Here is a 27,143-nt window from a genome sequence, read left to right as displayed (position 1 = left end):
TCAAACTGAAGAAGGAGTCCTATTGGGTCTTTCTAACCTGTGGGGCTCCAGAGTTAGCCGACAAGTACTGGCAATCCACGGGACATGCGGCTTCAGTGGTTGCCAAGGCAAAAACTCAGGTGTGGGAGGAGTTCGGGGAGACCATGCAGAACGACTTCCGTTAGGTTTCAAGGAGATTCTGGTCCACCATCCGGCGGCTCGGGACGGGGAAGCAGTGCTTTGTCAACACTGTGTATAGTGGGAGCAGGGCGCTGCTGACCTCAACTCGAGATGTAGATCGGTGGAAGGAATACTTCAGAGACCACATCAACCCTGGCAAAACACCCTCCAATGAGGAAGCAGAGCCAGGGGGATTTGGAGCGGACTCACCTATTTCCAGGGCTGAAGTTGCTGAGGCAGTCACAAAGCTCTTTAGTAGCAGGGCCCCGGGGGTGGATGAGGTCTGCCCTGGGTTTCTCAAGGCTCTGAATGTTGTAGGGCTGTCCTGGCTGACATGCCTCTGCAGCATTGCATGGACATCGAGGACAGAGCCCCTTTTACAAAGAGGGATTGGAGTGTGTGCTTCAACTACAGGGGGATCTACACCCCTCAGCCTCCCCGGTAAGGTCTATTCAGTGGTGCCGCAGAGGAGGGTCCGCTGGGTTGTTGAACCCATGATCCAGGAGTAGCAGTGTGGTTTTCGTCCTGGTTGTTGAACAGTGGACCAGCTCTATACCCTCAGCAGGATCCTCGAGGGGGCATGGGAGTTTGCCCAACCAGTCTACATTTGTTTTGTGGACCTGGAGAGGGCATTCAACCGTGTCATGTGGGCAATCCTGTGGGGGTGCTCTGGGAATATGGGGTACCGGACCCCGCTATGTGGGCAGGGCAGTCCCTGTATGACCGGTTTTGGAGCTTGGGCCCCTTTGTCAGTTAGCAGATTAATTTCCGGTGAGAGTAGGACTCTGCCAGGACTGCCCGTTGTCACTGAATCTGTTCATAACTTTTATGGACAGAATTTCTCGGCGCAGCCAGGGCGTCGAGGGGATGGTGGTTTGGTGGCCACAGGATCGAGTCTCTGCTTTTTGCAGATGATGTGGCTCTGTTGGCTTCATCATCCCATGATCTCCAGCTCTCACTGGAGCTGTTTGTCGCTGAATTTGAAGCGCCCAGAATGAGGATCAGCACCTCCAAATCTGAGAACATGGTCCTCAACTGTAAACAGGTTGAGTGCCCACTTAGGGTCAGGGAAGAGGTTCTGCCCCAAATAGAGGAGTGCAAGTATCTCAAGGGTTAGTTCATGAGAGAAGGAAAGATGGAGCGGGAGAGTGAGTAGTGGATCGGGGAAGTGTCTGCAGTGATGCAGACTCTGTCGTGGTGAAGAAGATACAGAGCCAGAGGGCGAAGAAGGAGCAGAGCCAGAAGGAGAAGCTCTCAATTTACCAGTCGATCTGTGTTCCTACTCTCACCCACGGTCACATGCTGTGGGTGGTGACCGAAAGAACAAGATTGCAGACACAAGCGGCTGAAATAAGTTTTCTCTGAAGTGTGGCCGGACAATCCCTTATAGATAGGTTGTAAAGTTCGTCGATCTGGGAGGAGTTTGGAGTATACTCGCTACTCCTCCGCATAGAGAGGAGTAAGATGAGGTGGCTTGGGCATTTGGTCAGGATGCTTCCTGGAAGCCTCCCTGGGAGGTATTCTGGGCATGTTCATCTGGGAGGAGGCCATGAGGAAGACCCAGAACACGCTTGAGAGACTATGTCTCTAGGCTGGCCTTGGAAACCCCAGAAGAGCTGGACCACGTGGCTGGGGAGTGGGAAGTCTGGTGCCCCCGCGACCCGACTGAGGATAAGCAGCAGAAAATGGATGGATGGTACTCTGCACCATTGTGTTTTGTTATAGCCACAGTTGAAATTCATGAAGCTGGGATGTGCACATCACTCACTGAGGAGATTCGGCATGGATTTTGATTCTCAACTTGTGAACAGTATAATCAATAAGTTAATTAAATGCAATATGTGCTTTTGCCTTTGTGGCAAACAATGCAACAAAAAAGTGAAAGGTTGAAGTGATAGATGGAACATATAGATTGGAATCAAAGCTTATTGCTGCAACCGGATGTTATTTTGTTTCTTGAAGATGTTACACCTCATTCAACCAAAGCCCACTGGTCAACATAGATCCTTGAAACTCCCTACATTTTGAACTGAAGAAGCCTCTTGAACGATAGGTTAAACATCTTTAAGAAACTAAACAAAGTCCAGTTGCCACAATACAATTTGACACCAATAGACTGTGACCTGAATGAACCCTCACAGACATTTTACTGTTGCAAGAAATCTCATTTGTATCATATTGAGTAACGCCGACGGTTTGTTATACATTTCGTAAGAAAGGTGATGTAATCCTTTGTTCCACACAGGCTGTGGTCATGGCTGCACCCCATTTCCTCTAAGGGTGGGGAGGAAGCTGGGGTATCAAAGAATATGTTTTGGCTGACTGTCATTTCAATTTTTTTTTTTTTTTGCATATATTTGATTTGTTTCATTCGTAGCATCTTTCTTGGTTGTCTGTAGTAAAACCATGTTGTTGTGTACGCAGTGATCCTATGATGTTGGTCCACTACTTGTTTTTCTAGCTGTGCACAGTACTTCAGTGTTTCGAGGGAGCCACTAGTTAACTGTATTTACATGGACAGTTTGCTAGTGGAATCGCTGCGAGTGACAGCTGTAGCTTGTCAAACTTTATATGTAGTTTGGTCAGACTTCTGAAATCCAAATAATTTCCACTTTTCAGACACAGTTACCCTCTGTGCCACAATGTCTTTAGGTATATCTCGAGCTGCTCCTTTTTTTACTTCAGTGTTTTTCCATTGAAGCCCCCCCCCCCCCCTTCCCGGCTCTGAATAGACTGTCACCATGCTGTTTTGTAGTATCTACCAAGCATGCTGTTAGTGGAGCAATTTTACAAAAGTACTAAATGTTGTAGTAAAAAGGCCAATTTCGTGTGCCATGGTATTATTTGCAGATAATACCATGGCACAGATAATTACTTAGATAATACTTAGAAAATACTTTTGCGCCCGAATAAGCGTAACCTGCTTTGTGCTCATTTACCTGTCAAGGCAAACTATACAGAAAGCCTGGCAGCCACGCACGTGAAGATTGATAGTGAAAACTTTGCTGACACGTCATTATAATAACAGTAGACACATTCACACTTTACAGGAACACACTGCTCAGTGTTTGGTGTTTTGCATGCATTCACTGTGCCCGACTCCATTCATAATGTTTATGAGCACGTGAGCCAGGGAAAGATTATTACTGGTCAATGTTCATGCAACCGAAATGTGCAATTTTTATGCAGCTCAGAGAAGGGCATAATCAGCTTAGATTTGTAATGTTTTTTTTAGTTCAATTTTATTTACCCTTCAAATCTTCATAAGATTGACACTCAGTATTAAACTTAGTAGCGGCATCAAAGCTCCAATGCCTCTGGGTTCTCCTGAAGTATAATTAAGTTCGGATTCACTGTTTAATTTCTTCATGTTTTCAAATTACTATTTAAAACATTTGTTGTCATCATTATATACAAGCGATTGTACTGCTTGATAATGAAGATTGAATCAAAAACTACTGATACCGGCACAGTAAAGATTTGTCTTCCAGTCTTCATTTCGGTGGTAGTGCTTCAGTCGAGTGTGTTCATCAAACACTCAACACTCCAAAGGTTGGAGAATATGTAAGACCGTCGAGTCGTCTGGACGTGGTCTGGCTTGATGATGTGCATCAGTCGGAGCAGGAAGGAACTGCTAAGAGGATCTCTCTCTTATGTGCACTAAGTGTCAGTGTTTACCCTGAGGTGTCTTTATGGCGCACAGACAGGAAGAGTTGGGACCAGACACAGGGTGTGTGCTTAAATGCACGCAAACATAGCCGGACACACTCCTTAAGTTTTAGACATGGAGGGACGTGTTATGTGGAGTTGATGAAAGAAGATTGTGCTCTTGCAAGCAGAGCGCACACCTTTGCCTATTAATTCTGACTTGAGGTCAACGAGGTTACCAAGTTAAAACAAACAACAGACTCGCCTCAGTGCAAACAGCTCAGGTTTCTCCAAAATTCGACCGCGGTAGAGACACACACACACATACAAAGACCTGCTAGTCTGTACACACACTCCTGCACACTTAAAGGTGCCAGACATGTTGAGTCTGGCCTGTCCTCTTCCTCACTGACCCTCCCCACCCCCCGTGTGTTTGGCTGGTCATTACAAGTGTGAGGAGGGCTCTAGACTCTTTGTGTCTAACCAGATAGATTCATAAAACACGCTGACCCTCCTGTCTGGCTGAAACAACCTCTCTGTCTGTGCCTTTCTCCTTGCTTCTCCCCAATTCTGCCCGCAGAAGAAACACAGAGCGGCAAAAGAAGCATATGAAAGCCTGTTGCAGACCGAAAATCTTCCTGCACAGGTGAAGGCAACTGCATTGCAACAATTAGGTGAGTGCCACTTGCTCATACTTCAACTCATCCTCCCCTCTAAAAAAGGGAAATTTAACCTTTCTATATGACGAATGAGTGTTAAATTTGTTATCACTCAAGTCGGTGATCATCAGGGATGGGACTGCACCATACTTTGCTCCGTGGAAACATTTGCAGCAATTGTTTCTGTTGAGGGCAGTGTATTTCCTCTACTTTTAGGGGAAGACAGCAGGTCTGCTCCACATAGTTTCCTCTCCTACCCCTCCCCCCACACAGTGTAATTTCACACACAGAACACAAATACAAAACAAGAGTGAACATTTGGGGGGAAAAAAAAAAAAAATTGTAGATATCATGTAGTAATAGCAGATAAATGGAGCAAAAATGTTATTTTTGCAATTGAAATTGGACATATCTCTTGTTTTTTTTTTATTGATCTAACTGCATGTTTACCAGCTGCCAAAGTTTGTAAACTCAAAAATCGACAACATTGAAAATCCTGGAAAAGGTCAGTAAAGGGAAAAGAAAAATTGCCAAGCGGTGGGCATTTCCATTATTTAAAGACACACACATTTGAATTATTTCTGTCACCAATGTAAGATGTCTTTTAATTTTGTCTCTAAATTCTTTATGTCATATTAATCTACCCTCCACACTTTCTGAAAATATTGATTTGTTTTCAAAAGACATTTACAGCAGTTAATACCACAATGTGCAAGGCAAAGCAGGGTCCTATTGCACTTATTCATTCTATAAGTAAATCAAGTTGCCTTCTATTAAACTCTTGTAATAAAGAATTGTGAACTAAGTCACGTGGAGTGAACCGTGACACCTATGTGACATTGAAGTACAATATATCAACAAGGACACGAGAGAACCGTTGCTACAAGAGCCCTGCTTTGCCTCAAGTCAATGCCTGGAACTTTGCAGGTGTGAATTGAATAATGTCAATGGATCATTACAGGGTGGATAGCTGTCATTCAGCTAGTGCACAACTACAAAAAAACGCCACTCCATTTTGATATAGAATTAATCAAAGGAGCGCATTTGGATGAGGGTTATTTGTGATTAGACAAGCTGTCTGGAAGTTTTAAGGCAGGGGGGCTGATTTAAGCAGTTTCTCTTTGGCAGTGTTTGTGTGTGTGTGTGTGTGTGTGTGTGTGTGGGGGGGGGGTCTGTTCCCCCCGCCTTGCAGGTGATTCTTTTGGCCCGATTTTACATGCAAAGAGCCTCTTGATTTGCTGATGATCACGATTGATAGGACTATTTTCTAGAGTGACATATGGATGTTTCTTGTTCAATTTTTGTGTGTATTCACAAGACTCCATTCACACATTAGTCCGAGTATAACTTTCCCGCACAGCTTAGCGATGGTCCCCTTGACAGTTGTATTTTTTTTTTTTTATTTTACATTTACCACTATATTTTCTTTTGGTTAATGTGCCATTTTTCTTGGGCACCAACCTTAGAATGAGGTAAGCTTAAATGACCTGACATTGAGAGGGACTGACAGACTGACCTTTAAGAAGGACCAGCAATATCTGAAACATAAACAATAACTGTGTAACGTAGAGCTCTATAACTACATGTGGATATCGAACCAAGCACCACGGGAGTAATTTAAATTATTCATAGTAGTAACCCTGGCTTAATAGTATTGGCAACAACATTATCTCCAAGCAGAATATAATGGGACCTGAAAACCTATGGCTGTGATAAACATTATAGACTTGCTGTCTGAACGTCGCCTTGGATTTTTTTTTTTTCTCAATTGTCTGAAAAAAACGAAAAGTGGTAATCACTGCTAATGGTTACAGATTTCCATTTTCTACTCTTAACACAATACAGACAGCCGCCCCTAACCGCTCACCCAGTTGTAAAATCCATTCCCAGTCTTGCCTGCTGAGGTTGTCATGGTGACCTATTAAGGTTGTTACAGGTGTGTAACTGGAACTGGGGGAGGTCTTCGATAATATTTAAGATTCTTTGTTGGAAATTGCCCGTCATTACCGTACGTGGTTTGGACATGTGTCCTTGTTCTTGTGTAGGATTTATTTATGAAGTTTGCATCTGATCTTTTCTTGTATCTTTATTTTATAAGTAATATCCCCTCCCCCTAATTATCTGCTCTCGCTCCCTTTCTCGCTCAATTGAGGAGCTTTTGTTTTGTTGGGGGGTTAATTTGCACATCAGACAGTGGACGGCGTGTTGTCTTGGATTTCTGCTACTTGTTTTACAGTGTCTAATATGATCACACTGCATAATGCATTGAGTCTGAGTGCACAAGACAGAGCAGGGAAGTTCTATTGAACATTTAAAAAAGTGTGAGAGCCAAGAATGATGGTATTAGCAATCCTTGCTACCAAGTTTGTAGATTTTTGCCTTGTTTTTACTTCATAGGCAGATTTCAGTGAAAGAGTAGTCACATTATGATTATTTAGGTGGTTATAATGCCCTTCTTTTTATCAGATGGTTGAAATTTTCTCTTGCATGGTGAAAGTAGATTTCTGTCTTGTTTACCTATCATGGGGCCATGACTTGATTTTTAATAAATAAGAAATCAAATGCTGAAATATGTTGCCTAGCACACCTTTTCCAAATTCAAATTATAATTTTTTTTTATCATGATCATAGCATAAAATGTGTTTAGGATGAAAGCAGTTATCTTCATAGTCTAACCCTGGAGCAATTCATTTTTACAAGGGGTCATATTAGAAACCTGAATGCTGTTAGACGGCCAAACCAATGATACCAGAAAAGCAACACACTTGTTTAACATAAACGGAATAGATGTTTTGTCATTCATAATCTGATTGACCTCATGCATGCGGGCTAACCCAAATGTAAAAGAGCTGCATTGATGAATGAGTCATATATGTGTGTGTGTGTGTGCGTGTGTGTATATTATATAGCATTTCTTAAGAGGGTTTACCTACTGTTAAGTCTCAGTATTTGTTTTTCCAGAGGTGGAATGGTAGACTGTTACACTTCTGAGTTGGCAGTTTAAGCAGCATCGCTCTCCTTATTTAAAGGGATAGTTGAAATGGTGGTGAAGGTCTTTCAGTGTTTTGTCGGTAGTGTCTCATACTCATATTCTCATACTGGAATATGGAGATTTAGTTGTTTTTTTTTCTATATAATCAAAACAAATGAAGCATAATTATTAGATCGTTTGATTGTGTATTGTTGGGGAATCTATGAGAAATAAACTGAGGACTTGGCCCTGATCCTTTGTTTTTTTTTCTACCAAGGCTGGATGCATCACACGGTGGAGCAGCTGGGGGATAAAGGCACCAAGGACAGCTATGCTATCCAGTGTCTGCAAAAGTCACTAGAGTCAGATCCCAACTCTGGCCAGTCCTGGTACTTTCTTGGCAGGTAAAACAAACAAGAACATATTTTTGTTTTAAATGTGTGTCATATGTCCTTTGTATGTGTTGATCAGAGTGTTTGTCTGCTGGCCATAGTCATGACAAGTTCCTCATGCTACCTCATCCTACTTTTTAAGCCATAGCGTTTATTTGGAGAGAGTCAGTAGTTTTCATACTTCAACCGCTCAAATCATGTTCAGGATATGTATATAATTTGTACTTAGTAGAATACCTACAATGCTAAAAACATCTGTTATATCTCTGTCATATCTGTCACAGCAGCGCAAGTTAGCCTTTATACTAGCTAAGATGTCCTTGTTTTTGAGAATAAAACTTGATAGTATTGTTTGATTTATATGTCTAAGTTAACTTTTTGCATTTTGTGTGTTATATTTTTGTATTTGGTTTTTCACATATTATTTTTTCCCCAAGCTGTTTGAAACTAAAAGTAAACTAATTGGTAGAATGCTGTCTCTTGACTCAACAGTTCGCTGCACATAATACAAATGACATTACAAGATGAAAACTATATAGTGAGAAAAACGTTGGAGGGCAATCAAGTTTGGGAATAAAAACAGCATCAAGATTTTGTTTGATTTCATGTTAGGGTTTGCTTTCTTATTTTTATTTTATCAAGCTTGGGTTAATTAGCCTTAAATTTTCAGGCCTGGTCAACATTCTTCCCCATAGCTTGAAAGGACATGGGATTTATCATACATCCTATCCTCTGTTCCTGTCATGTTAACTTGAATTCCTTTCTGTGAATCTGGTGTTGACATAAATCCCCCTCATATAATTTACGGTGTCCTGTTAGGTGTTAAAATTTCATTGCTCCGCATGGCATCAAGCTGTTTGCACTCAGCTCTCCTCATACTGATGGAAAAACACTTTGCCTCCTGAAGACCCGTGGTTTGCAGTCATATCTATAATTATCTGTCGCATATATGTTACAAATGTTACAACTTTCAGGCAAATGACCCACCACTGTTTGCCAAACACAGTTTATGTTATATTAGTCTGTACGACTTTGCATTTCTGCCCTCACCAAGCTTGCTTCCTGCTTTAAGACACAGCCAGACCCTCTGAATGGCATTTCGGGGTCATTCCTTTACCGGTTTGTGGCTAATTTCTGAACTTTAGTCACAGCAACCGTTTTTGGACATGAGCCTGCTATTGCATTGTCAAATCTCGGCCAAATGAAAGATTAGCTGTAATGCAGTTTAAAATTAGAGGTGTGACTTTTTTGGAGCATTGCAGATTTTTTTTTTTTTTTTTACTGTGGCTTAATAGTACATATTTAAGTTGTATTTTGTTGTCTTTGAGCTCTAATTACTTTGGAATCCTGTCTACTTTTCCTCTCCAGATGCTACTCCAGTATTGGGAAGGTGCAGGATGCCTTCATCTCCTATCGCCAGTCCATTGATAAGTCAGAGGCCAGTGCAGACACTTGGTGCTCCATAGGGTAAGAATGTAATTTGTGCCTGATGGTTACTGGAGGATTATGTCCACGGTTTAGAGACTGGCTTATGAAACAAATTCTTTGGTGTTAAGTGGCTCCTGTCACTATGCACAACAATGCTATAGCAACTGTAGCATGGCAGTGTAATCAAGGCAGAGGCTGGATAACAAAACAATGAGAAAGATTTATTAGAGCTACATTTTGTCCTCTGGTTATCCCTGATAGCAGGAATGGTTCATAAGATAAGGACCCAATTCCAGAGGCTGGCGAGTAAATCCCCACCTCGTGTGTCCTCTGCCTCCAGTGTTCTCTATCAGCAGCAGAACCAGCCTATGGATGCACTGCAGGCATATATCTGTGCTGTTCAATTGGATCACAACCACGCCGCTGCCTGGATGGATCTGGGCACTCTTTATGAATCGTGCGGCCAGCCGCATGACGCTATCAAGTGCTACATCAATGCTACACGCAGCAAGACCTGCCTCAACACTGCTGCGCTCACACAACGCATCAAACTGCTGCAGGTATGACAAGCATTTAGATGACTAATACCATGAAGCAGTCCCATCTGTCAGATGTCTTGCGGTATTTCTGTGGGTGTTTGTTGATGTTGTGTGCTTAGTGCCAAGGATTGCCATAACAATCCCTCTTCTCAATGCAGATTGTGATTGTTTTGTCATTTTGATTTTTCAATCATAAAGATATGAATAATAATTCATATTGGTGTGCTAGTTTTTTTCCCCCTCTTTGTTTGTTGAAACGCATACTTGACTGCATTGTACATTTGTTTTTCCTGTATGCACTTAATTAAACCTCGAGTTCAGCACTTAAGTATATGTCTAATACAATTTCTTCTAGGTTCAATTATGTAACCTACAGCCAGGTAGTCTGCAAAATAAGAGTAAAATGCTTCCTAGTATTGAGGAGGCATGGAGCCTACCCATTCCTGCTGAGCTCACATCCAGGCAGGGGGCCTTGAACACAGCACAGGCACAGCAGGTGAGATCAAGCATATTCAAAAGAATCCAGCCTCTATTGAAACTATTGCAGCAATAATTTTCTGACAAATCTCTGAACAGTTCCAGATGTTAACTCTGCATCTTATGGTATTGCCATTCCCATACAGTATACGGAACTTAGAGCGATGGGTGGATTGGGACACAGCTTATTTTAGTGTTGCATCTGCTTAATTATTTGAAAGATGTTGACTTTTCTCGCATCATCCTGTGTAACATAAGAGACTGGCTTTAGTTTTTTCTAGTTGCTTGGCTTATTTGTAAACTCTTATTTTGGGGAGACAGCCAGGATCGTATTCTGACAATTTTAAAGGTTAGCGTTACTTATGGATGAAAGTTTATGCAGCGTATTTTAACAATTTCATCCACAGTTCTTTTCAAAGCGAATTGATGCATTGCAAACAGAATTCTATATTTATGGGGAATATAAAGGGAAATTGTCCCCTTAAAAGTTTTAACAGAAAGTTTAAATAATAAAATCTAAAGGGAATCTACCAACAAAGCAATTTCTAAATGCAGCACTGTGTTTTGAAACAAATCAAATCGCCCAAACCAGGATACAATGGTCACGAAGGACTAAGTCAGGCTCTTGTCACCTATTCATTGTCCTGAGACTGTCGCTGGACCTTACAAGATATTAAATTGAAGGAATGTCTCAAAGAGCTCATTCTGTCCTGTAACACATGTCCTTCATACCTTTATATGTCAATAAAATGTTGTCCTTTTTTCTTGGTAAATTCTTAAGACTTGAAAGGCTGCATGGGTAAATCAAACATGGTAAATGTGCACAGTTATAGTACATTTTACTGTATCACCTGGAGTTGACTCTTGCACCTCGCTTGAACCTTTTAGAAATGCCTCCAAACTAGTGTTTCTGGTGCGACGTCTGTACATTGAAAGAAGAAAGAAATTCATCCAAGAATAAAAAATAATCATGGGGATAATGCATAGTGGGACTGCATGTCTGCACACTGATGCTGCATGAACTGATGACCTTAATCAATTGAGAAATAGATTAAGGTTTTAACACAAAGTATATCTTCATCATTGTGTTATTCATGCTTTATGTAAACGTTCAAAATGTTGTGCATGTAAATGTAATCAACGTATGGTATGTCATTGTGCTGAAGACTTTTGCACAGAAAGTTTGCGTTCGATCGTACTAAATTTTAAGATGTTGATCAAGAGCACTTTTACCAACAAACTGTTCCTGTGCTATAATACATCTAGTCCTGTAAAGGGGAAACAACCCAGTCTGTCAACAATCACGCAGACCTACAGGCCAGCACTGCCAAGAGGAAACGCACAGCCAGCCCAGCCAAGGTACTGCTCCCAACATGTCCCTGACAATTTATTAGAAAATAAAAGAATATAGCTTGTATTGAAGATTTCCTTCTTGTTTAAATCGTAGGGGGTTTCAGACTCCTGGACAAACAGCCCCAATCAACGGCAAGCACCCAGCTGGTACCTAACACCACAAAAACTTCAGGTGAAAGAGACATTTATTTGCCAAGTTCAAACAAATTGATGACTTAATATTAATTGAAAATTCATATTTTTACCAATCCTGATGTCCCACCCATCATTTGAAACTTTCTGTAGAAGAATGCAATGTTTTTACCCTAGTTTGAAGAACGAGGATACACAATTTGTATGCTTTTATTTCTTGCTTTGCAACTCGGGCTGAGCCGACGTTCAAAATTGCCATTGAATTTGCAGCTACTGGATCACCTGCGGACCAGCAAAGCTACTCTTAAGCCACTCCAGCTGCAAATGCTGGAACAACTGGAGAATCAGTTCACGCTCATGCAGCAGCATCAGTTACAGGTATATACATGTGTCACTTAAAGAAATAGCATTAACTTTATGCCAAACTGCTGTGTCTCAAATTGGATGTAACCTCTTGTTTTTCTCAAAGTAGCTTAACATTGCTGTGTTACGGATGATCTCACTCTTGGGTTGTTGTATCACTGAAGGGGTTTTGATAGTATTGAAAAGATACAGAGTGAAATTCCTAAAAAAGAAAACAGTTAATCATCTCTGCATTCTTGTCGCAATCTTGTCTCGGCAACTGGACTTGAATTTTTTCACTTGAAGACGTTTCACCCCTCATCCGAGAGGCTCCTTCGGTGAAAATAATTTATATAGATATATTATATATTATAAATAATTTGTGTTGATCAATTATGATTTGTTTCCTATAAAATTTAAAGGACGCTGTTGTCTGTGTCACTTTAATGGACATACATTAAAGTTTGTTTGAGGGATCTGTGTATCTTGATCTTGTTTGTGGACAAATTGTCCCAGTGGTTGGCTCAAGATTTCAATTGAAACAGGTTGGTTGTCATCAAGAATGGTTTGTAATGACCGACTCGATCTGCCTCTCCATTACAGATGAGGCAACAGGCAGCAGCGGGTGTCCAGCCTCGGCCAAGCCTCCCCAACGGGCCTTCGGGCGAACACTCCAACCAACAAGCGAATCTCTCCCATTCCTCCCCCCTCAATCACGCAGCCATCAGACCCCCGTGCGTCAACCAGCCCACAGCCAATGGATCATGTTCAAGTCCGTCATCAGGGCAGCCCGGTGACCTGGACTCCAACTCTCCCAGCAAAGATCCCAACGTGGCACTGGGAGGTGGCAGCACGAGCAACGGAAATGTGCCTTACCTGCAGACGAACTCTCTACCTCACAACTGCACAGCCGCCAGTCACCCTAGCACCAGCAGCACAACCAGTAGTCCTAGTCATCCAGAGGAGACATGGAGGAGCCAGCATTGCAACAGTACAGCTCAGGTATCCAGCTAGATCTGTTTCTGGCATATGTGCTTGTATTTGTTTTTTGTTCCTATGCTCTCTTTTTCCTCATTGTCATTGTTTCTTTTTTTTTTCTTTTTTCTCTCCCTCGAAAGCCCCACTCAGTATTTGTTTTTCAACGATTTACATGGTTTTGATCGTTTGTTTTTCTGGTCACTCTCTACCCAGGGGCTTCAAAAAGGTCCAGGTTCACATTCGGCTGGTACCAATGGAGAACCCCCTTTCTCATCCTCCTCCCCACAGACCTCTTTTTCTTCTGCCATTCTAAATCAGGTCGGACATTCCTGCGGGCCCTGCACTGCCTCCTCCTCAGCCTCATCTTTATCCCCCACCTCTCCGCAGACCACACCCAACCACTTGTCCTCGCCCCCCCACTCCACTACTACCTCAGGGGTCCACACCAAAGACACCACGCCTTCAGGGGGTAACAGCAACAACAACAGCAGCAGCAGCGGTGCAGCTGCCATTATGCCATCAGGTCCAGAGGACATCAACCGGCATTGTACAGGGACAACCCCAAGTCCCGGCACCACCCCTGTGCAGGGATCGACTAATCATGTCCAGCTGCGGACTACCGATGGCCCCGCAAGCCTGTCTCAGCCCGGCTCTCGAGGCCCCGGCGTGCTCAATTCAGACAATCCTCAGCTCTCAGCCTTGCTAAAGGGAAAAGCCAATACTACAAGTAATGATGATAAGAGTAACTGTAGTAACCAAGGGGGACCTTGCTCAGAAATATTGAACAATGTTCACCCTGCGCTCCATGGTGCTGCCAAACCAATGTCAGAGCCCTCATTGGCCTCCTCACCAGTATCAGCCACTGCTACACCCCCTCCCTGCGCCGTAAACCTGCATGCCACAGACAACCTCTCCTGCCTTAACAGTCTGTCAAACACCAACAGTCAGGGGCCCACAGTCAATGGGAAGGGGCTAGATGACTCTCAGAGCCCACTAAATGTGGAGCCAACCGCAGGAGCTAAAAGACACACAGACCAGGGTGCCGGTCTGGCGCCCTGGTCCTCGGTCTCCATCTATCCCAGCTCCAGTGAAGTCCTCAAAGTCTGCAGGTAAGAGTCCGTGCAGAAACGCTATGATCTTTTTTGATATTTGCTGTTTTCCAATTGTTGAACAGGGTCTGGCTGTCCACGCCATCCTTACAATTACGCAGCTTGTGGTCACGCTGCATTTTTAATTGCAGCTTGTTGCCTTAGTGTGTGTGTGTTGGAGCGCGTGTGTGTGTTTGTTCATGTGTGGAAATGCTCAAGAAAGAAAAGTGAGGTGAAAATGTGTTTTGCCGTCAGTTAGCAGTTTTGACAGGCATAGAAGAAGTATGTCAAATGTGAGCAGGTAGGATCTGAGACCAAAAGAAAATTTAAATCTGAAGTTTTTTGCACAGATTTAACATTTGCCATAACTCGCTTGATTCAGTATTCAAACAATGAAAAATCACTGCATGTTACAGTGTAAATAAGACCATTACGCTTGATAATCTCATTTTGGACCTCAAGTGATGCAGTAAAGAAAGTAAAAAAGACCTAAAATCTGGCAAATGCAGTGCACCATATAACTGTCATAACAACCTTGATGAGGAAAAGAATAGAAATAAAGGAGATGGCATGTCTTGTACCTCGCCCCCCACCATTATGAGATAAATACAAAACAACTGTCCATGATATGTTGATCGGTGCTCTATTTTGTTTTTTGCTCGCCGACATGTATGGCAGCCGTAAGAGAAGAGAACCTTATTGTGATTGGAAGGTCCCGCTTGATGACTGCTGATTATTTCACTCCCCTCCCAATCTGCACAATTAGAAAATACTGCTACCTAGAACCAGCATTGTCGACTACACATTCTGATCTCCTCACACCCACAAAATAATCAGTGAATTAATACCTATTTGGCCTGGCCTTTTGCCCAACATTTTGAAAAGCATCCAGGTCCCAGCAGAAAGACTCCCAAAAGCTTCTTCCATGGCCTATGGATGATCTTTGTCTTGTTCGGGGTACAGTTTTTTGTAGAATTCAAGGAGAATCCTAGAATCTTCCCTCAGCGTTCAACTTCCTTCAACCGAAAGTCGAAAGTAGCGATTTAAAAGTTAGAAAATACTTACTTCCTTACATCCCTTGAAAAAATTTTGACAGCATGCAATGGCTTGTGATATAGATCTGTGATTTGTGTTGGGAGTCCTTGCTGTATTTGATGACGTTGTGGCAGTTTGACCCTGCAGCATTGAACATGTTCATTGACTATCATTTTGTTCACTTTAAATCTTTGCTTCAAATCTTTTTCTTATTAATATGGAGTTGTTTTGTCCTTTGGTCTATGATGGTTTACTGGGAAGGCTTTCCTTAATATTGTGTGGATTAGTAATTTCTCGCCATGCAACCACAACTGTATTTGTGACGTCAGCCGCTGCTTTGAAACAATATGGATTTTCTTGGTCACGTTCCAGTTAATCCCAAAGGTTTTTTCGAACGGTATGCGGTCATTGCTCTCTTTGAGCCAGTCAAGTTCTTTCATACAAAACTCCTCTAACCCTGTCTTAATCAACCTTGCTGTGTGTACTAAGGCACAGTCATACGAGAACACAAAAGGGCTTTCCCAAAGTGTTGGGAACTAAGTTGGAAGCGTAGCATTGTTCAAAATAGTTTTCTAAGTTGTCCCTTCACTAGAGGTAAGGGTGTGTGTGTCTGCTGAACCCAGACCCATCTGATAAACCAGTGTTTCCCAACCTTTTTGGGCCACGGCACATATTTACATTTGAAAAATCACACGGCACACCACCAAATAAATATGTCAAAAACATTCTTTAGCGAGTTAGAATGAAACCGTAGTCTCAATTTACCTAGTGTGAAATCTAATATATCTAATATCTGTAGATTCGTCAAGTTGCAATGCAAATTTCCCTCTGATGTGCAACTTTTCCACAACACTTTTTTGCAATGTCCGAAGACATGTCATCAATAATGTCTGAAAATTGTATTATTTGAGAGAACTCGGGCTATTTCTTTATCAACGCCAGAGCCGAACATTTCTTTTACAATGATTTTGCCGGCAGGTAATATTAATGTTTTGCTACGGTGTGTGGCTGTTTGGATTTAGAGATGAGTTCAGCAACTTTGTAGCAAGCTTCTGCTGCTTTCTCACTCGTCTTGGTAGTTTTCAACAATGCTGCCTGTATGTTTACGCAGATTCGAGTACTTTTTATTTAAAAAATGCATCACGCAAAGCGTCACTAATCACTCTGATACACAGATGCACAGGTTAATTCACTACCCGTTGCCATCGAATGGGCACGCTGCCCACATAGACATAGGAAGACACACTATTTGCGTTGGATAAATAATTTTCGGACCAATCAGGTGAAAGTGGGCATTTTTCCAGAGCACACCTGATGATCTCTCACGGCACACTAATTTGCCGCGGCACAGTGGTTGGGAAACACTTTGATAAACCACCAGAGGTCAGACGGGCATCACTGGCCGTTTTCACTGCTTCGGCTTCCAGTAGTGGCCTCCTCTACACTCTTTTGTCTGACCACTGATATTCTCCTTGGTGACGTAAGCCTCACATGCAGCTGCATGGCCATTGAAACCCACTCCATTAAGTCCCTGGAACTTAAGTTTTTGTGCCGGTGGTTATTAAGTTAATGGCGTGCTGGTGACATTGACACCGTTATGCACCCTCGCCATCCAGTTACCTGCTCTGTGAGTTTATGTGTTCTGCCCCCTCATGGCTAAGCGGCTGTTGTTTCTTATTTTTACCGCTTTTTACATTTTACAGTTGACCATAAAATAAGAGATACAATTTAACGAACTGATTCCTCAAAAAAGGTGGAATCCCGTGACAGATCCAGACTTGAGTTCACTGAGCTCTGCAGAATGACCAGTTCTTTAAGAATTTCTTTTTTGTAAATAGTGTCTACATGACTGCTTGATTTTATACACCCATGACTATGGGTCTGACTGATACAGCTGAATTCAGTGATTTAAGATGTGTGTCTTGTCGGGCATGTGGCTTCTTCAGTTTGTCATCATTATCATTGTCAAATCAGTTTAACTGAAGAAGCTTCTCAGATGAGAGGTGAAGCATCTCCAAGCCCAGGTGCCTCATATGATTTGACACAGTTGACCATGACCTGGATAACCTCAAAGATTTATCTTCATGTTTTACATTGTTGTTTGATATTTTATATTGCTTTTTCTTTAAACTGACCAGTCCCCTGATGTTCCGTGTGCACTAGTTATACTTCAGGTGATGATTTAAAGAGGCCACGCTGGTTAATTTCATTGGTCTTGTTGTAAACCTTATCTGAACGTCAAGAGAGAGATAAAAAAAAACAGTTCAAGTCATGGCAGAAGTTTATGTCATTGAATTCCAAGATTCCATGATCCAATAGTGGACTTTAAAAGTGGTACACAACCTGACTCCAGTACCACTGGCTCTTAAACCAGCTTATCATTATTGAATGTGAGCTTGTCCTTCCCGTCCTGCTCACACTGCAGGAATCCCGCTTATATTATGCAAAACGGAGCAGAAATCATGTTTCTTGGGAAGGAGGGAGTGCCTGCCGGTGGCCTTTTCATTGGTCACTGGTCACCACTGGCAGGCTTCATGATCCTCTGGCGTGGCAATCTTTTTTTTTTTTTTTTTTTTTTTTTTTAGAAGTAATGCTTTTGTCAGGTTAACTGAGTAGTCCTGTTGGGGTCAGATTCATCTTTTGAGACACTGATCATTGATTATTAGGGACCAGAAGTATTGGTTTACTAAGTTTTTTTAAGGTTCCAGTCACTGCTCTTGCGATGACTGGACGCGTACGGAGTAGCATTTTCAACTTTTTGTTTTGCTTTCTGTTTTGTTTGAGCTTATTTTTTTTCTAGATTTTTCTTTAACTATACTATCCTTTATCCCAACTGCCCCTCAGGGATAAATAAAGTTTATTCTGATTCTGAAGTGTCATTGATCCATCCCTTAATTCTTGGAGCTTGTTATTTGAACTGGGTTTAAAAAGAAATCTCCGCATCGTGCTTCCATTCACGAAATAGAATTCTGCTCACTAGTCACGACTAATTGACTGACATATTATTCCTCCTGTTGCTGCAGGAACTTAGGGAAAAATGGTCTGTCGACTAGCAGCATCCTTCTGGACAAGTGCCCCCCACCGCGACCCCCTTGTACACCTTCCCCTCCTCTGCCAAAGGACAAACTTAACCCCCCTACACCCAGTATTTATGTGAGTATCAGCACCACCGAGGGATAAGTACTCTTGAGATACTGTTCTGTTACTTTTTGACAAAATCCACCTGGAGTCTACTCACCGTCTCTTGACTGCTTCTGTATCCCCTCTGTGATGTCCAGTTGGAAAACAAGAGGGATGCTTTCTTTCCTCCCCTCCATCAATTCTGCACCAATGCAGCCAATCCGGTTACTGTCATCAGAGGACTGGCTGGAGCACTGAAACTTGGTAATATCACGGTCCCAATGATATACTTTGAGTGAAACTTAATGTAAAAATATCATTCGGTTTATTTTGTATTTTTATTTTATTTTTTCCCCGACTTTGAAAAGTATTTTATGCTTGCATTGCATCCGTAGCTGCATGTACAGTGGGATGGATGTGTATTCTGACTTTGTGGGTGTGTCCCTGTAAATGGTCAAGCAGCGTGCTCAATAGCTTCATACACATGTATGACAACAGCACCACCTGCAAGTGAAAAAGATTACTGCATATTTTAGATGACTACGCTGCATCGGGGAGTCTCTGGCTGTCTGCTTTCTTATAAAGAGGCTTTTGGTCCTTTGGTGTAATAGTCCGATATGGATGATTCTTCTCTCTTTATAAAATTAGAAAGTTATTAACGTTATCTGTATGTAGCCACACCTTTTTTTTTTTTTTTTTATACTTCTGATGGAATCTGCATTTCTGTTACTGTAAGCTTTAGACCTATCATCACCACATGTCACAATAAAAATGAATTGTTGATTGACTGTTTGAGGAGGAAAAAAATGGGGGCAGGATTTTGGATTCAAAAATGATGAAAGAAAAGTACGGTACCATGTAATGTCCTCAAATCGGACCATCCTCTTTTTTGTTTTTGCTCTTTGGCTTCCCTTGAACATGCAGATTTGGGCCTGTTCTCCACCAAGACTCTGGTTGAGGCCAATCCAGATCATTTGGTGGAAGTGCGAACCCAGCTGGCTCAACCTACCGATGAGAACTGGGACCCTAGCGGCACCAGGAAAATGTGGCGTTGTGAGAGCAGCCGCTCCCACACTACCATAATCAAATATGCCCAGTACCAGGCCTCCTCCTTCCAGGAGTCTCTACGGGTATGTGCAAAATAGAAAGACTGCATCATTAAAATTTATAATTGGATTTTTTTTTTTTTTTTTTGATGGGACTAAATCAGTATTATTCATTTCTCCCAATAAATTCAAAAGTTGGTTTTTAATAAGTGTCAACACAAACTTAAATGCAGTTCTTAATTTTGATTATTCAAAAGGAGGAGAATGAGAAGAAGAAAGATATGGATGCAGATGCTGACAGGTGGGTTTTCCTTATCCCCCAATAGCTCATCTTTTGGATTGTTTAAAGTTTTATTTTTCACCTTTCTGTTAATAACAACGACTACTCCTATGGCAGTCTAATGCGAAAGAAGAAATGTCCTTTTAAACACATCAAGTTTGGCACCAACATAGACCTCTCCGATGAAAAGAAGTACGTCAAATCCTTTTTGACTTATTAAAGTATGATAACAGTATAAATAGGACTGGTCTTTTCTAACTACATCTGTTATCTTTTCCCCTTACAGATGGAAACAGCAGCTCCAGGAGCTGACAAAGCTGCCGGCCTTTGCCAGGGTTGTTTCTGCGGGGAACCTGCTCAGCCATGTAGGACACACCATCCTGGGCATGAACACCGTCCAGCTCTATATGAAAGTGCCAGGAAGCAGGACTCCAGGTGACGTGCACAAAACAATGGCACATCCTTGTCTCTTGTCACTTCGCTTGCATTGAACACCATTTACTTTTAGGTCATCAAGAAAATAACAACTTCTGTTCGGTCAACATCAACATTGGCCCCGGGGACTGCGAGTGGTTTGCTGTGCCTGAACATTACTGGGGTGTCATCAATGACTTCTGTGAAAAGTAAGTTCGGCATTAAACACTCCCTTTATACAATTTTCTCGATACATAGGCGTGCGACGGGTGACGACGATATATGTATTTACTACAGGAACAACATCAACTTCCTGATGGGGTCTTGGTGGCCCAATCTGGAGGACCTCTATGAGACAAACGTGCCAGTTTATAGGTTCATCCAGCGTCCCGGAGACCTGGTGTGGCTGAACACGGGCACCATCCACTGGGTCCAGGCCATTGGTTGGTGCAACAACATTGCATGGAATGTTGGACCCCTCACAGGTGAGCATATGAATCGTTTCTTAACCGATCGCAGGCCATATGCGTAGGCGAATCGATGAAACAGTGATTTGGAATTTTGAACTCTAGTTTATCCTGGTGAAGCCATCTTGTAATTCTTTTTTTTCCCTCAGCCCACCAGTACAAGCTAGCCGTGGAGCGCTACGAATGGAACAAACTGCAGAGTGTTAAATCCATCGTCCCCATGGTCCACCTCTCCTGGAACCTGGCCAGGAACATCAAAGTGTCGGACCACAAGCTCTTCGAGATGATCAAGTGAGATATCGCTCTTTCATTCAACAGCGAACTTTCATTTAATGTTTGCGGCGCTAAACCCACCCGACGTGGTTGTTAGGTATTGTTTGCTGCGGACGCTAAAACAGTGTCAGATGCAGCGGGAGCTATTATTGGCTGCCGGGAAGGAGTTGGTGTGGCACGGGAGGACCCCGAATGAGCCGGCTCACTACTGCAGCATCTGCGAGGTAATTATCCTAAAATACACCGGATGGTCCCGCTGTCCGCGACTTTCCTCACGCTCTCGTGTCCTTTTTTTTTGACAAGGTGGAGGTGTATGACCTGCTGTTTGTGACCAGTGAAAGCAACAGCAGGAAAACCTATGTGGTGCATTGCCTGGACTGCGCCCGCAGGGGGAGCACCAACCTGGAGAATTTTGTGGTGCTCGAGCAGTTCAAGATTGAGGACCTCATGCAGGTTTATGACCAGTTCACCCTTGTAAGTATCAAGCAGAGACAATGTTTCTCGTAACCGTTTAGACGAGTCGCCTTTTCATGAAATGCTAAATTAGGGGTCGGTTGAAGGGTTCATCTGCCAATCGCTTGCATTGAAGTTATTGCTAGAGTGGGATTCAGGTTTTTCTTTTTTTTCAAAGAAACAGATCGTATTTGGCTTTCACGTCGTTTCTCACGTTAATGCGGTGTCCGGTTAGCTGGTGTGCTTCAGAATATTTGTCCCCCTTAAAGATGTTTTCTATGAATACGAAACCTTCTTGGTGTCACTTATTTTGGGGAGTGTTGTGAATGGGCCCCATTGTCCCTTTTTGTCAGTGTTATCGGTGACTTAGAGCTTTTTGGTCTGGCTGTGATAAACAAATAAAATAAGTTTTTGCAAGTTTTGACGTTGTGTAGCAACTGAGGGAATCCCCACTTTTTGCAAACCATTTGATTTGTTGGTGGAACCAACCTCACTGGAACCAACATCACTGAATGATTAATCAAAATGAACTGCTTGACTGATCTTGGTCTCAATGCGTTGAGTGCTGAGAGGACGCAGACGTCCTTGGACGTTGTAAAGAACGCACACAATACTAGTTTTGCTTCGCGCGTATGTTCCAGAAGATAACTTGTGTTCCTTCGAACCTGTGTGCCGCCGATAAAACAGTCGATGAAAGAAAATTCACCGTCATCCCCGATGAATTCTAAAATGTCTTATTAAAATAGCAATGTGATTTAGAGCCAGCTGGCGAGGTTTACATTTTCAATGGCAGAATGTTCCATCCTCAGTGACAGACGCATGGCAGTTTGTTTAATTCTTTGCTCGTCTGTCCATCCATCCATCTGTTTCAACCCACTCTTGTTTTCTCTTCCGGTTTGGCATAAATGTTAATTTCGATGAAGAGTGGTCAAAGGTCAAGGTCAGACCTTTCAAACTCTGCCCGCCCTTAAGTCAGTTGTTAATCATGGACAATTGACATAAACATCAAATTGATATATTCAGTTTTCATGCGATTTTATTTCCAAAGCTTCTTGTGGCATTGTTTCCTTTTTGGATCTTTTCCCCATAAGTTAGAAATTGTAGGCCATGTTTCATTTTTTTAATCCTATCGTCATTCATTATTTCTAAATACACTCACCTCGGACAAAAGAACAGAATTTTCTTTAAATTTGTTTAGTTTGCGGGCGTTGCTTATGACGAGTGAACTAGTACGAGCTACTGGTTTCCGAAACTTCTTTTGATCCTCGTCCTCCAACGAACCTCCCGTGTTTTCTTCTGCCGCAGCAGGAGAAACCACAACCATCGAGCCATTAAAATGCTGAATTGCTGCATTTTTGATGAGGCGTGACTCACTTTGACAGACCATCTGATCCGTCTGCTCAGATGACAGATACATTGTTAGATTCCAGATTTGAATCAGATCTATTTGCACATATTAATGAGGCCTGAACCTGATCTGAGAATGTCCAGCTGTGTGCACTTTTGTCCTCCTCCCTGATTTATGCCTGATCTGAGTCACATGGGAGGGGGGGAATATTGGAATTGGTACTTTTGATGTCTTGGCAAGGCTGTCTGGTTCAGCATCACTGCAACATCAGTGTTTGTGCAACAGCTCTGTCACAAAGACGGTTATTCAATACCGTTTTTGTAATAACGAAGAGTTCAATTCCAATAAAAATAACTCGGAACCTTCCTTTTTAAAAGTCCCCTCGAGTTGGTACTGCATGCAGTATATTAAGAAAGTGTAACGCTTGGCAGGGGCACTCATGATAAAGTGTCATTTTCCTGCAGTGTCTCGTGAAACGCTCCGATGTACTTAACCGTCCCATTTGTCCCGGTCAAAGATGCAGTGACATCTGACCCTTCTGGCCGAAGGCTTGCATCACATGATCCTTCTCAGGACTTGGCAGCGCTACCGCAGCCCTGCGGTCCACGAGCGCAGTCTTGACCTTCCCCTGCTTTCTCGCATCTGCTGATCGCACTCATTTTTAGAAGACCTGCAGCATATCGGACAAAATGATGCGAAGAGAACGAGTGGCGGGGACGATTCATTCACGAAGGCGCGATTAGAATGTTCAGTCAGGACAGCTGCACCACTTAATCGTGTATTTGAAGGTGTATTTGCAGTCCCTATGTCCTCCGTTGTAAGTCGCTTTGGATAAAAGCGTCTGCCAAATGCAATGTAATGTAACTTAAATGTTTCTCGACATGAAAAGAGCACGCTCTCCAATAAAACTGCCCAATGCGGCGCCTCTTCATCCGACGTCCCTAATAGTCCAACCTTTTCGATCCCGTCTCTTGATCGTACTCCTCACCGTGTTTTCTCTCCGCAGGCGAGTCCCTTGCCTTCCTCCTCTTGATGATTTTATTCGGAGGACAATTTCAACCACAACGGACTTGGAAAATCTCCAGAAACTTTGTGTTGTTGTGTTTTGTTGTGTGTTTTTTTTTTTTTTTTTTTCTTCTTCTGATATTCAGGAAGTAAGCCATCAGTCCTCTTAACTGCACTCTGTAGCTATCCCATAAGGCAGCTGTGTGAAAGCTGTGTATCTATGCAACTTGCCCCCCCTTGTGGACTTGCGGGGGTTGTGGCGGCTCCTCTTGTCACAAGGACCAGACTGTTCTACTGCTGGCTCAGCTGGACTTCACGAGAACACAAACGATGCCACATTAAATGATGAAATTAAAGTTTTGTACATATTAAGTTTTAACTGGCAACTTCATTACACAAAGACTACTGACTTTTAACCCGCACCCCATTTTTGTGTTCTTTTTGTGGGTTGCTAAACAGCTCTGTTCCCTGCCTCCATGAGATGAATAATTAGCATAGCCGGCTTTTGTATGTTAGATAGACACGTTCTTGAACAGGAAAACAAGAGAAGATGTTTTGTAATGTGAAGAGTGGAGTGATGAGTTGTTTTTTTTTTTTTTTTTTTTTTTTTCAACATTTCCCCTGTTTTTTGCAGTCAGTGAATATTTCATTTTGCTGGAACTTATGCGTCTTTGGTTACTTGAGTCGGATGAGAGCAAATCATTTGTAGATGGGCTGCCAAGTCACGGAGAAAAGCATTGCACAAACATGAAAAGGTAAACTTTAATTTGTGTTTTTTTTTTTTATTTTATTGTAAATTCACACTATTTATAAATGCATATTTATTGCGTGAAAATATTTGTTGATGGAATGCTGTAATTTTCTTTCCCAAGAGTACCTGCCATTAAATTTGAAGGAGCCTTGTGATTTCAAGCAAAGCCCTTCATACATTTCTATATAAAGAAAACTGCTTAATAAGCATTGTACAGAGACCTTACCTTGAGATGGGTTTATTGTTTGAAGGATGATTTATGCATCAATTAAAAAATGTTCTCATTTACTTCTGCGCTTATTTGCACTCGTGTTTATTTCTTTATACCGACATGGCATAAATAACATTGCTTGTTTTATTGCTCAACGTTATTTGAAAATAGCCAAAGTCGTCTTTGTGAAAGCAAGGACACCCAGTGCAGAAATGCACGTTTAAAGTGTGACGGCATTCATTCAATTTAGCTGTTATAACGATATAACAAGAAAATGATGAAAAAAGTCCAGTTCAATTAGAAAATCGGACTGGTAATAAGTGCAATACAATCAATCATCAGTTATTTTGACAGTTTAATATTCAGCTTGCCCTTCAACGCTGAATCTAAACACACAGCGGTGGCTGCAGCTGGAGCCTCCCTCCTAAACAATGGATGGAGAGAAGGTTTTGGTTTATTTCTCAGACTGACGGTCATTTTTAGGGAAAGGGTTATTAAATATATCACAAATTCTCAGAGCCCTCAGATATAGTCTTCTCAGGGTCTCATTGTGCAACTGAATTATGCTTTCATTCCCCCCAAAATTGGAAAAATTAGGCTTTCAAGAAGTTCAAAGTATATTGTTCAAATACAAACCCACCTTTTGTTCTTCAAAATTATATTTGTATTTTATTTTAGCATCATGTCTCAGGTCTTCATCAGCCTGTGTATTTCTGGGCACAGAGAATACTGTACAACTAGCGTAATTTTATTTTATCAAATTTCACCCAAGCCACAGCGATTCAACCTTGTCCATCTGACCCTATGCTCTGTTTTCCCCCACACCAACTACTGCTACTTACGGGTCCTTTTTCACTACATGCATAATAGTATGGTCTCTCTGACCTTATCTCCAAAACATTTAATAGATGCTCTCCCTCTCATGGACTTACTCCTGATCGTATCTGTCCTTGTCACTCCCAAAGAGAAGCTCAACATCTTAATTTCTGCTACCTCCAGCTCTGCTTCCTGTCTTTTCCTCAATGCCACAGTTTCTAAAGCAGACCTGGGCATTTTACAACCCAAGGGCCTCATCTGGCCCCTTTTGCTTTTTTATCCGACCCACCAAACAATTTTTTTTCAATCGAAACTGAATTTAGAAACTCTTTATTTTTTCCTTTTGTTTGATTTTGTATGGATGATTAGATTCAAAATAATGTTGGTACATTTATATGATCATTAATGAGTTTAAAAATGCCAAAGAAATAATATTTCAATTGCAATTTTCATTTTGTTCGCCAGCCAAAATAATTGCCCACCCCTGCTCTAAACCATACAGCATTTCAAATAAAAACAATTTACAAAAGTAACAATAGGAAATAAATATCCTGTATCATTTGCAATGTTACACTTGTTTTTTTACACAAGAACACTTCAATTTTTTTCTTACTCACCTCTCTGTTTTAGTTAGTACGGCTCAATACATGAGTACACCATGACATGTGTAAGTAACTTAACTGTGGCTGCAGACCAGAGACTAAGAAATGAACAAAACAAAACAACAAAATCTTACCGAACACCAAGATATGGCTCCGATTGACAGAAACTGAAATTAACTAAATTTCGCTCCTGAAACAGAGTCTGAATAAAACTCAATTAATCCAAGATATTCAGGTGATATTCTCTATCGCTGGGGAATCTTTATATTTCCCTAAAATGTAAACTTTTCTTAGGTGCTGTGACTGCCTGAATCACACGTGAATGAACAGCTTTTGTTTTCTGTTAGCTTACCTCCAAAAAAGGACACCTTAAGCAGATCCCATCAGTAAGAGAATCCCTTAGTGGCTGCCGGCAGAAATATACACAGGACTACACGACTAGATCAACTTATCAAACACTCTTCCTCTCGGCTTTTTCCCTTCAGGTGTCACCACAGGGAATCAACCTTCTCTGTCCAACCCTATTCTCTTTATCCTCCTCTCTCACACCAACTACCTTCATATCCTCTCTCACTACGTCCATAAATCTTCTCTTTGGTCTCCCTCAAGACCTCCTGCCTGGCAGCTCCGATTCTAGCATCCGTCTACCAACATATATACTATTCCTCCTCTGTACGTGTCTGAACCAACTCAGTTTGGCTGTCCCTGTGATGGACTCATTCCTGATCTTATCCATTCTTGTCACTCCTAAATAGAACCTCAACATCTTCATCTCTGCAACCAACCAAGCTCTGCCTCCTGTCGTCATTGTCACTGTTTCTAGGCCATACAGCATCGCTAGTCACACCACTGTCTTGTATATCTTTCCTTTCATTCTGGCTGATAGTCTTCTATCACATAGAAACCCTTACACTTTTCTCCACCCATTCCAACCTGCTTGAACCTGTTTCTTGACCTCGTTTTCACACTCTCAGTTGCTCTGGACTGTTGACCCCAAGTACTTGAAATGTTCCTACTTCTCGATCTCCACTCCCTGTAGCCTCACCGTTCCACCTGGGTTCCCCTCATTCACACAAATATATTCTCTCTTGCTGTGACTAACCTTCCTTCTTCTCCTTTCCAGATCATACCTCTGCCTCTTAGGATATTCTTCAAA

General features: G+C 42.1%; 1 protein-coding gene across 1 annotated transcript in view; it reads left to right on the top strand.

The window, feature by feature from the left end:
• kdm6a (lysine (K)-specific demethylase 6A) overlaps window positions 1-26,499 on the top strand; it is a 53,436-nt gene extending 26,937 nt beyond the window's left edge. Inside the window, exons 9-30 of the mRNA XM_086144873.1 lie at window positions 4,388-4,481; window positions 7,715-7,841; window positions 9,198-9,296; window positions 9,598-9,817; window positions 10,152-10,292; window positions 11,540-11,632; window positions 11,721-11,798; window positions 12,029-12,136; window positions 12,704-13,102; window positions 13,292-14,187; window positions 18,225-18,354; window positions 18,480-18,585; window positions 19,246-19,451; window positions 19,625-19,668; window positions 19,765-19,839; window positions 19,934-20,082; window positions 20,156-20,270; window positions 20,359-20,546; window positions 20,678-20,819; window positions 20,899-21,025; window positions 21,105-21,275; window positions 23,609-26,499. Coding sequence (XP_086000999.1) covers window positions 4,388-4,481; window positions 7,715-7,841; window positions 9,198-9,296; window positions 9,598-9,817; window positions 10,152-10,292; window positions 11,540-11,632; window positions 11,721-11,798; window positions 12,029-12,136; window positions 12,704-13,102; window positions 13,292-14,187; window positions 18,225-18,354; window positions 18,480-18,585; window positions 19,246-19,451; window positions 19,625-19,668; window positions 19,765-19,839; window positions 19,934-20,082; window positions 20,156-20,270; window positions 20,359-20,546; window positions 20,678-20,819; window positions 20,899-21,025; window positions 21,105-21,275; window positions 23,609-23,635 — 3,735 coding nt within the window. The 3' untranslated portion in view covers window positions 23,636-26,499. The remainder of the gene's footprint in view (window positions 1-4,387; window positions 4,482-7,714; window positions 7,842-9,197; window positions 9,297-9,597; window positions 9,818-10,151; window positions 10,293-11,539; window positions 11,633-11,720; window positions 11,799-12,028; window positions 12,137-12,703; window positions 13,103-13,291; window positions 14,188-18,224; window positions 18,355-18,479; window positions 18,586-19,245; window positions 19,452-19,624; window positions 19,669-19,764; window positions 19,840-19,933; window positions 20,083-20,155; window positions 20,271-20,358; window positions 20,547-20,677; window positions 20,820-20,898; window positions 21,026-21,104; window positions 21,276-23,608) is intronic.
• Window positions 26,500-27,143: the final 644 nt, after the last annotated feature.

Source organism: Fistularia commersonii, chromosome 4 (genome assembly GCF_037954325.1).
Source record: "Fistularia commersonii isolate RoL2024-O1a breed Wild chromosome 4, RoL_Fcom_v1.0, whole genome shotgun sequence".
Taxonomy (NCBI): domain Eukaryota; kingdom Metazoa; phylum Chordata; class Actinopteri; order Syngnathiformes; family Fistulariidae; genus Fistularia; species Fistularia commersonii.
Note: the sequence above shows the minus strand (reverse complement) of the source record. Positions and strands in the feature narration are given on the sequence as shown.